Source organism: Anguilla anguilla, chromosome 8 (assembly GCF_013347855.1).
Source record: "Anguilla anguilla isolate fAngAng1 chromosome 8, fAngAng1.pri, whole genome shotgun sequence".
Lineage (NCBI taxonomy): Eukaryota > Metazoa > Chordata > Actinopteri > Anguilliformes > Anguillidae > Anguilla > Anguilla anguilla.
In genome coordinates, this window is record NC_049208.1 from 56,028,168 (window position 1) to 56,039,092 (window position 10,925).

General features: G+C 48.4%; 1 protein-coding gene across 1 annotated transcript; it reads right to left on the minus strand.

The window, feature by feature from the left end:
- Positions 1 to 4,937: 4,937 nt before the first annotated feature.
- LOC118234260 (uncharacterized protein KIAA0895-like) lies at positions 4,938 to 8,896 on the minus strand. Its single transcript, XM_035430674.1, has 6 exons — positions 8,516 to 8,896; positions 7,418 to 7,561; positions 6,999 to 7,131; positions 6,250 to 6,555; positions 5,556 to 5,653; positions 4,938 to 5,362 (listed from the first exon to the last, which is right to left on the minus strand). Exons 1-6 carry the CDS (start codon positions 8,894 to 8,896, stop codon positions 5,204 to 5,206), a joined length of 1,221 nt encoding a protein of 406 aa, XP_035286565.1. The 3' UTR covers positions 4,938 to 5,203.
- Between the last annotated feature and the right edge of the window lie 2,029 nt (positions 8,897 to 10,925).

Sequence of the window (10,925 nt, forward strand, 5' to 3'; positions counted from 1 at the left end):
AATGAAATGTGCCGAGGTCTACAATCAGCCCAGTTTCCCACTGGATCTATGAGACGCCATTTAGGAATTGTGTGCTCACATTTTAAACAGCTACTCTTTTAGATAATTTTTTTTTTTGGAATGCTGGCAAGAGCTTGATTTTGTGCAGATTAAGACACGTCACAAGCAAGCAGGTTGCCAGGGTTAAGGATTTCAGCTCTTTTGAAAGCTCTGAAACCGACCGGCAACAATAAAAATTTTAATTACTATAACCTGAAGTTATAGAAAATGATTACTAAGGCATTATGTAAGGGGCTATAAATCTGGGAATTTTGGTTAAACTCCCATGCTTGTGGCAGCATAACTGAGTCCCATGCTTGTGGCAGCATAACTGAGTCCCATGCTTGTGGCAGCATAACTGAGTCCCAAGCTTGTGGCAGCATAACTGAGTCCCATATTTGTTCCAACAGGAAGTTTGCATGGGGACTGAAGTATAGCAAATTCAGGCTACTAGGTGTGTGTGTGTGTGTGTGTGTTTGTGTGTGTGTGTGTGTGTGTGTGTTTGTGTGTGTGTGTGTCCTAATCCGTTTTAAGAATGTAGAAAAGGAAGACACTTCTCAAAGTGTTTATAATGTTATCAGGAAATTATGTTTGGCATTTCTGCCCGGCACAATGTTCGGACGGAAGCAGTCCTATATCAGAACGGGACAGTAGCTAGAAGGGCGCCCTCACCTGGTCTCCTGCCCCAGTCCAGCGTGACCCCATTCTAAAAATTCCCAATATGGAGTCGGGAAAAGGCTAAATTTAACAAGGCTGTGTCCAAAATAGCCTCCTAACTACTGTCCTCAAAGTATGTACTGTAGCCTACTGTTTAGTGCAGATTTTTAGTATGCAAGGACCATACTAAATATATGCAAAAAATATCCTCCATACTATTTTCCCTCTGTTAGACGTCCCACCCTTGTAGCAAAAAGGCTTTGCCTCTTCCTCTCTGATTTATTTGACCTCCCACAGTTTGGTGAGACCTCCTTAAAAGTATGGTTTACTTCCTGACAAAGTACGCAATCAGGGATTTTAAGTACACTACATTTACTGCACATTCCCATCCAATGTACTCAGCTCACATACTGAATAGGAGGCAAGTAAGCTGTTTCGGTCATGGCCCAAGACTCTCGACCAGCATAAACACAAATGTAGGAAAAGGTCTGTCGGAAATTGCAGATATGGTGCTGAAATACCCAGTCCTGTCTAATTAAACCGCCTGTATTATAGTGACCACAAGAGGGCACAATTTGTCTGTATGTTTCAATGCATGCCATTTACTTGTATAGACTTAGTTTACACCCTTTACTTGCATTCATTTAATTTAGTACTGGTGTTAAAACAAGCCTTTATTGTGCAGACCTAAGTTTAATTAAATGTGTCGCATTTATAGGAGGTGGTAGCAGTGTGCAAATGGACTTAACAATGTAGTTTGCAGGTTCAAATCCCCAATCTGTGGCATGTTTTAAGAAAGACTGGGAACTTTTGTCCTGCCAGTCTGAATCAAACACGTTAACACGGAACTGCAGTAATGGTGAAAAACATTAACTGTATCCTATAAGAGCTTCCCTCATGCTATGCTATGTCAGTGTCACAAACTTGCTTGCATTAACAATGCCATCTACAACCACCATAGATATCTCCTGGTAGCACAGATTCAACACATTTTTTCTTGCGAGTGAAAGTGTGTTATCTGTGACACTTGGGCAGTTCCACTGTGTATTGTACTCAGTAAAAGTTGTACACAGGGGAGCGGGAAGGGCAGGCACAGCTGAAGGGGTTGTCTGTGTGGGACGCATTTACGGGGACACAATGACCCCTTTTGTCTGGCACTGCGGGGCTCAGAGCAGCCAATAGAGGGTATGCATATGACATCACCGCAGGCGAAAGTGCTGCGGTTACACCCACTGAGTAGCAGAAAGACTATGAGTGGCAGCGTTAGCATTCAGCTTGAATGCATCGAAGACACAAAAAAACATCTAAAATGGGAAAGATCCATTGTGCGATTGACTGTACAAATAGATTCAATAAGAAATCGGAGCTATCTTTTTACAGACTGCTGAAAGCTAAAGAAAAGAGAAGCAGATAGATCACTGCAATTCGCAGAAACAACTGGAATCCAGGCACCCAAATGTGGATTTGTGGTTGTCATTTTGTGTCAGGTAGGCTATGTTGGATTTTTGGGTAAAATCATACCTTAAGTTATGTACTGTATTAACTACTCATCAATTAAATATTTAGCATCTTTCATTTATATTCTGTGTAACTGTAAGGTTTTTGTCAGCATTTATTAAGAAACATCCATGATGATGAGCCTTGTGTTCTACAAACAAAGGGGGGATGGTTAGATCGTGTTAGCTAGCCAAGCATATAAATTATTAAGGTATGATTTTACCCAAAAATCCAACATACCTGACACAAAATAACAACCGCAAATCCACGTTTCAGTGCCTGGATTGCAGTTGTTTCTGCTAATTGCAGCGATCCATTTGCTTCTCTTTTCTTTAGCTTTCGGCAGTCTGTAAAAAGATAGCTCCGATTTCTTGTTGAATGTCCATGGACCACTGGTTCTTTGGTAAGTTGTAAGGATCACTGTCGAGTCCAACTGCCTTTAATTTACGCAGATAATCGTTTGTTTTACTCCCGGTTTTGCAGTTTCCTCTACTAAAGACAGCCATGTCGCAGCATGTTTTGCCACTCAGTCCCGACTGAGGGGGCGTGTTCCAGTGGGAAAGTGACGTCAATGCATACCCTCTATTGCTGTGAAGCGAGAGCAGGTCAAAGGTCACTGCAAAAAAAAGGTGGTGGGGGTGCTTGGTCCTCCCCAGTACACTGTGATACTAGATTTCCCCTCTCCTTCATCCTGGAAGCAGGTGATCATGCTGTTAGAGCGCCATCTAGTGAGCCTGCTCTGGACATTGCAGCTCTGTCCTCCTTTGGCTGCTCTGGACATTGCAGCTCTGTCCTCCTTTGGCTGCTCCGGACATTGCAGCTCTGTCCTCCTTTGGCTGCTCCGGACATTGCAGCTCTGTCCTCCTTTGGCTGCTGTGTTGAGGGTGAGCCTGAGAAGTTCAGTCTGGATGTGCAACCAGGGGCCGTGCAGGAGAATGGAACTGCACAGTAACTGCACAGGAACATGGAACTGCGCAGAACCTGCACAGGAACATGGGACTGCACAGGAACATGGAGCTGCACAGTGACTGCACAGGAACATGGAACTGCGCAGAACCTGCACAGGAACATGGAGCTGCACAGTGACTGCACAGGAACATGGAACTGCACAGTAACTGCACAGGAACATGGAGCTGCACAGGAACATGGAACTGCACAGTAACTGCACAGGAACATGGAACTGCGCAGAACCTGCACAAGAACATGGGACTGCACAGGAACATGGAGCTGCACAGGAACATGGAACTGCACAGTAACTGCACAGGAACATGGAACTGCACAGTAACTGCACAGGAACATGGAACTGCGCAGAACCTGCACAGGAACATGGGACTGCACAGGAACATGGAGCTGCACAGTGACTGCACAGGAACATGGAACTGCACAGTAACTGCACAGGAACATGGAGCTGCACAGGAACATGGAACTGCACAGTAACTGCACAGGAACATGGAACTGCGCAGAACCTGCACAAGAACATGGGACTGCACAGGAACATGGAACTGCACAGAACCTGCACAGGAACATGGAACTGCACAGTAACTGCACAGGAACATGGAGCTGCACAGAACCTGCACAGGAACATGGGACTGCACAGAACCTGCACAGGAACATGGAGCTGCACAGTAACTGCACAGGAACATGGAGCTGCACAGTAACTGCACAGGAACATGGAGCTGCACAGGAACATGGAACTGCACAGTAACTGCACAGGAACATGGAGCTGCACAGTAACATGGAACTGCACAGAACCTGCACAAGAACATGGAGCTGCACAGTAACTGCACAGGAACATAGAGCTGGACAGTAACATGGAACTGCACAGTAACTGCACAGGAACATGGGACTGCACAGAACCTGCACAGGAACATGGAGCTGCACAGTAACTGCACAGGAACATGGAGCTGCACAGAACCTGCACAGGAACATGGAGCTGCACAGTAACTGCACAGGAACATGGAGCTGCACAGAACCTGCACAGGAACATGGAACTGCACAGTAACTGCACAGGAACATGGAGCTGCACAGAACCTGCACAGGAACATGGAACTGCACAGTAACTGCACAGGAACATGGGACTGCACAGAACCTGCACAGGAACATGGAACTGCCAAGGAGTTGTACAGGAACATGGATTGGAACTGCACAGGAGCTGCACAGGAACATGGAACTGCACAGGAGTTGTACAGGAACATGGAACTGCACAGGAGCTGTACAGGAACATGGAACTGCACAGAACCTGCACAGGAACATGGAACTGCACAGGAGCTGTACAGGAACATGGAACTGCACAGGAGCTGTACAGGAACATGGAGCTGCACAGGAGCTGTACAGGAACATGGAACTGCACATGATGGATCCCATGTATGAGCAGAATCTCTCACAGTGTCTATCACAGTGTCTGAGCTGGAAAAGTGTACTCAAACTTCAGAGGTCAAACGTCACAGACGAGCAGCTAAAAATATATTTAATTTCATATTATTTAGAAGACGCACCAAATGTATAAAAAACTGAAACAATACAATACAAATGAACTTTTACAAAACTGTAAATTTACCATATGTGCATAAGAAAAAGTAAACGCATAGGTGTGTGCATCATAAATAAGAACCACAAAAAGATCTGCAGTAGCTGAAATGGTCAGCTAATTTTAATCAGGTAGGGCTTCTGTTCTACTGGCCCAGAATGCATTGCAACATCATAGAGCGCAGCATGATCTGTCCAACTGTCTGAGTCTGGACTTACACTGGCCTACAGAATTCTGAATAACAGGGGAATCAAGAGGACTATTTAATTATACGGCAAGAAACTGGTGCAGTGGTAATTATAACACACACGCACACACACACACACACACTCCCTCTCTTAAATAGCACACACCCACGAGGGCCTTGGGGCCGGGACAGTCCGGGTTTGGGTCTCACGCTGAATGCGGCCGCAGTTCTCCCCCGGCGGGGGTACCGGACCGCACGGGAACGCCAGCTTCGCGCACGAGCCGTTCTGAGCACGCTCAGATGAGCGCCTGCAGCTCTCCGTCGCTCAGCTGGTTCACCTCCATGATGCGCCGCAGGTGACGGGCGTAGCGGTCCCGATCCCGCAGGAAGTGAGGTAATCGAGTGTGTGCCAACACCGCCAAGTCCCTCAGCCGGTCCACGTCCTCGTATGACACCTTCGCATGACACACACACACACACACACAGTCATGCTGCAGTCCATCAAGACGCACAGGTAAGTCACCACACCACTGAGGCCAGTGGCGTGGACAAACTGAACAGAAGAATTGGTAGTGTTGTTCAAATAAAGCATTTGAGCCCGGTCTGGACTGCACAGGTCACATGAGTGTGTCACATGACCGCACCCACCTTCCCCAGCGACATGAGCAGCTGGAAGTCGATGGTCTCTCTGTAGCGCAGCAGCTTCATAACCCCATCCAGGTACACCTGGTCCTTGCTGAAGCAGCCTGAGCACACAGGGAAACGCAAGAGTGACCGTTTCACAACCATTTCACAACCATCTGTCAACTGTTTCACAACCATCTGTTTTATAGAGACTTAACACCCACTCACAATAATAATGATAATAATATAAAAAGAATAATCTTCGTATTAACACTCTTGATATTGTGACGTAGCGTATAAAGACCCAGCCCCACACAGGCCTGTAGGGGGGGGCAGGCCCTGGTTACCAGGCCGGTCGGTGTGGGGGGGGGGGGGGCAGGCCCTGGTTACCAGGCCGGTCGGTGTGGGGGGGGGGGGCAGGCGCTGGTTACCGGGCCGGTCGGTGTGGGGGGGGGGGGGCAGGCGCTGGTTACCGGGCCGGTCGGTGTGGGGGGGGGGGGGCAGGCGCTGGTTACCAGGCCAGTCGGTGTGGGGGGGGGGGGCAGGCGCTGGTTACCAGGCCGGTTGGTGTGGGGGGGGGGGGGCAGGCGCTGGTTACCAGGCCGGTCGGTGAGTGGGGGGGGGGGGCAGGCGCGGGTTACCGGGCCGGTCGGTGTGCGGGGGGGGGTGCAGGCGCTGGTTACCAGGCCGGTCGGTGAGTGGGGGGGGTGCTGGTTACCGGGCTGGCCGGTGTACGCCTGGCCCCTCTTGGCCCGGATGCAGTAGTCCCAGCGGGTGTTGGGGTCGCTGACGAAGCGCTGGAGGTCCTGGAAGAGGTCGGCGAAGGCGAGCCGGCTGGCCTGGTGCACGGTGTAGTACAGCAGGGCGGCACGCCACAGCGTGGGGTCCTTGCGGTGAAGCACGCTGTGCAGGCTGGCCAGGCCCTCCTCCGTGGGATTGGGGGGGCGCAGGTTCAGAGCGTGCCGCGCCGACGCGTTCGCCCACGGCTGCTGCCCGTTGTTCATCCCCCGGAAGTAGTGGGTGCCTGGCGACGTGAGACATGGACATGAGCCACAGGTGAAACAAAGGTGAGACGCAGGTGAGACAGACTTGTCTCAACAAGTGTTTTAATCTTGAAGTGATGAAACTCTTTTTTGTTTTTCTCTCAAGTAGAAAATATCAGGTCTGTTTAAATCACTGATTGCTTGCTAAATGAAATTTAGATTACTCTAATCTAAATGAGCCAAACTGTCTCACCTCATTGGCAATACTTCTGTCTTATTTAGCAATAAAGTAACATAAGATTTTAAGTGTAAATATGACTAAAATACTTGTTGAGACAGGCTTGTTTTTTTGTTTTTGCAGTGTGAGCCGGACGGAGGGCGGAACTGAGGCGGATTTGAGACAGGTGAGGTGGAAAGCATGCAGGTGTGGGATGCACGCATTGCCACGGTGTGGCCGGCGGGCAGCAGGGGGCGCTGTGGGTACCGATCTCGTGCCGCAGCAAGCCCTCCAGCCAGAACTCGCGGGCGGTGGAGACATTGATGGTCAGAATGGAGCGGGTGCTCATCACTGTCATGGATGCCCTGGAGAGGAGGTCCTCTGACAGGTGCACTACCACCTGACCGGGGGGGTTGGCCGGGGGGGTGGGGATGAGAGATGTTTGTCCTGAACACCATGTTCCCACCTCCATCCTCCAAATAACCCTCATACCTTCAGTTACATCTGTAAACCTGTCCCAGCACACACGAACACACACACACACACACACACAGACATGCACAGACACGCACACACACAGACATGCACACACGCACGCACATGCACACACACACACACACACACACACATGCATACATACGCACACACACAGACCGCGCACGCACACACACACGCACACTCCTCACCTCTCCCACACAACCCTCCTTCTCCATGTACTTCTTGACATAACTCTTGATTCTGTTTTTGGGGAGAAGGCTCCCCCCGGTGGCCAGCTCAAACTTCTCATAGCTGCTGTACCTACGCAGGGCCTGCTCCAAGATCCGCACCGCCTGGAACACAGGGAGGAGCCTGTTACCACGGAAACCCTGTGTCACCAAGGGGCCCGAGGCTCAGGTGCACAGAGGTCATTCAGTATTAGCTGTGCCTTAGACCTGTGTATTAACAATGTCTTACCTGTGCTATGCACCTGGGTCATGAACCACATGTATTACCTGTGCTACAAAGCTGTGCATTGCCTGTGCTCTAAAGCTGTGCATTACCTGTGCTATATAGCTGTGCATTACCTGTGCTATAAAGGTGTGTATTACCTGTGCTATACAGCTGTGCATTACCTGTGTTATAAAGGTGTGTATTACCTGTGCTATACAGCTCTGCATTACCTGTGTTATAAAGGTGTGTATTACCTGTGCTATACAGCTCTGCATTACCTGTGTTATAAAGGTGTGTATTGCCTGTGCTATACAGCTGTGCATTACCTGTGCTATAAAGCTGTGCATTACCTGTGTTATAAAGGTGTGTATTACCTGTGCTATAAAGCTGTGCATTATCTGTGCTATAAAGGTGTGTATTACCTGTGCTATACAGCTGTGCATTACCTGTGTTATAAAGGTGTGTATTACTTGTGCTATAAAGGTGTGTATTACCTGTGCTATACAGCTGTGCATTACCTGTGTTATAAAGGTGTGTATTACCTGTGCTATACAGCTCTGCATTACCTGTGTTATAAAGGTGTGTATTACCTGTGCTATACAGCTCTGCATTACCTGTGCTATAAAGCTGTGCATTACCTGTGCTATAAAGCTGTGCATTACCTGTGCTATAAAGCTGTGCATTACCTGTGTTATAAAGGTGTGCATTACCTGTGCTATACAGCTCTGCATTACCTGTGTTATAAAGGTGTGTATTGCCTGTGCTATACAGCTGTGCATTACCTGTGTTATAAAGGTGTGTATTGCCTGTGCTATAAAGCTGTACATTACCTGTGCTATAAAGCTGTGCATTACCTGTGTGAGGAAGCGATTGGAGGCCGTGTTGTAGCGCTCCAGCATGGCTGAGGAGACTGGGTGGCTGTACTCAAAGTGCGGGTTGTAGGTGAAGTCGGACAGGAAGAACTTGGTCTTCTCCTGCTCGAGGTTGCAGGGCTTGACCGTGGCGAAGACGCAAGGCTTCCTGAAGCCGGCCTCCACCTCGCTCTCCACCCCCCCTTCCCCCAGCAAGGGCAGGTCCACGCAGAGCGCTGAAAACCGGGTTGCCAGGGAGATCCCCGTCACCGTCAGGTCATTGCCACTGTGCCTGAGGGTGTGGGCTGAGCCACAACTGGCACTGCTCAGCAGGGACTGTGTAGCCGCCCTGAGCTTTCTCTGTGATGTGCACGTGGGGTTCATGGCAGCCACCCTGCACTTTATTTCTCCCTCCAACTCCTCTTCCTCCTCATCCCTCCCTCCCACCTGCTTGTTCAGCAGGGGCCTGTTGTGGCAGCCGGTCTCTGCAGCCAAGAAGTCCAACAGCACACAGCTGCCGGGCTCCTCCTTTACCGCGAACACCTGGCGCAACGGCCTCTCCATCGGGTGGTGCAGCTCCTCCTCGCGCTGCTCCAGGTCTGCCTAGAGGGGGCACGTTTCTGAGAGAGAGATAGAGAGATTCTCACAGGGGGGCAGTTGAGATTTGATGGATTCAAAAATTTGAATTTCAATTGCAAATACCAATCAGCGGTTTTACGGGCATGACGAACACTTCAGTGTATGCAGTCTATGAGCTAGTATTCCCTGAACACGTACATAATGACGACACAACAGCACGAGATCACTAAAAAAAATAATAAGTTGTGTGACAGTGGTATTGGCAGAACGAGTGAATTTCAGTGTCTGTAGTAGCAGTAAGTGCTACGTGTATTTTAGTACTTATTTCCAAATAGTTATTTCCAGATTCTTCCTGCAACTTCAAGCGCATTAACAGCGATCTCCAAGGCATCGCTAATCCGACTTGTTTGTCGGCTCGTCTCTTCCTCCTACACACTTGTAATTTACAATGCAAATAAAGTAACTGTGTAACATCTCTCACCCTGCTATGCATCGAATAGTTTAGTATTTAAAATACTTCCTTTAATTAGCCATTGAGGGAAATAGTGATATATGTACCTACCAGTTACTTTTATTAATTCGAACATTAATTTCGGTCACCATGAAACAATCTAGGTTCTTTCGCTATTTTAGCTAGCTAGCTAACTGTCTTGCCGTGTCTTACGGTGAACAGATCAGTTTTTTATACGGAGAGCGCAAGCTTGCCATGCAACTCTGAACTTTGCGTTGAAGCCAATGTGCGACTGGGAGGCAAGTCCAGCGCGCGAGTGGGAATATATACAGTCTATGGAATATACGCGTCCGCTGTTGCCGAGCCAATCACAATGACGTCACAGTCCCTTTCCGAAGTGCGCCCAGTAAAACGTTTGCTGATGTTGTTTTCAGATACGCGGAAAAGGCCGTGCAGACCGACTCCGTGTTCTTGTATTTCTCGATGGTCCCCACCCTTTAACTGATAAGTTAAATATTCGTGGCATGCGGTCTGACTGGCTATGACCATTTTCCATTGCAGGAAGGACGTGTACCTATGTACAAACAGCGCAACCTTATCTGTCCACATAAAGAGCAAGTTACTCAGGACTTATGACATCTTTGATAGAACTCTATACATCATCTTGATCATAAAACCTGCTGACCGCTTCAGGACAGCTGTGGCTGTAGCTACCAATGACGAGCTAACATGGTCAATGTGTTCCTAAAAAACCTAACATACTCGTCTAACTAGATTTTGGCCCTGGTGACTGGTGAGAGACATACTTTGAAATTATTGAATATTTGCGATATGTAATTAGTTTTGCACTAGAAGAAGTGGATTGTGAACAGCATTTATTTATTTATTTTGGACAGATTACAGTCCTGGGCTATGTTATCCTGCATTCTTAAAGAGATACTTGTTAAAGGAAAGCAAATGTACCCTGATGGATGCGAGTTTGCTGTTTCCCTAAACATTACATGTTTACATGATTTTCCTGAGCCTGGTCGAAATGCACACTCTGTTCTCAGACCAGGTGCATGGTGGCACAGTGGTACACTATGGTTTCCTCCCACGGTGGTTTCCTCCCACAGTCCTGGTAGGCAGGTAGTGCGAATTTGAAACTTTAAAATACTCATAGGTATGAGTGCGTGAATGAATGGCGTGTGTGTCCTGCAGCCTGTCCATGGTGTATTCCTACCTCTTGCCCCTGCGACCCTGCACAGGATATGCAGGCAAGGTAATGGATGGATACACTCACGTGCAAGGAATTCTTACAAGGGCAAAACCTTAGAACACAGTGCAAAATACAACTGGACACAAATTACAAGGTGACACATAATTCTATTATCCGTACAGTAG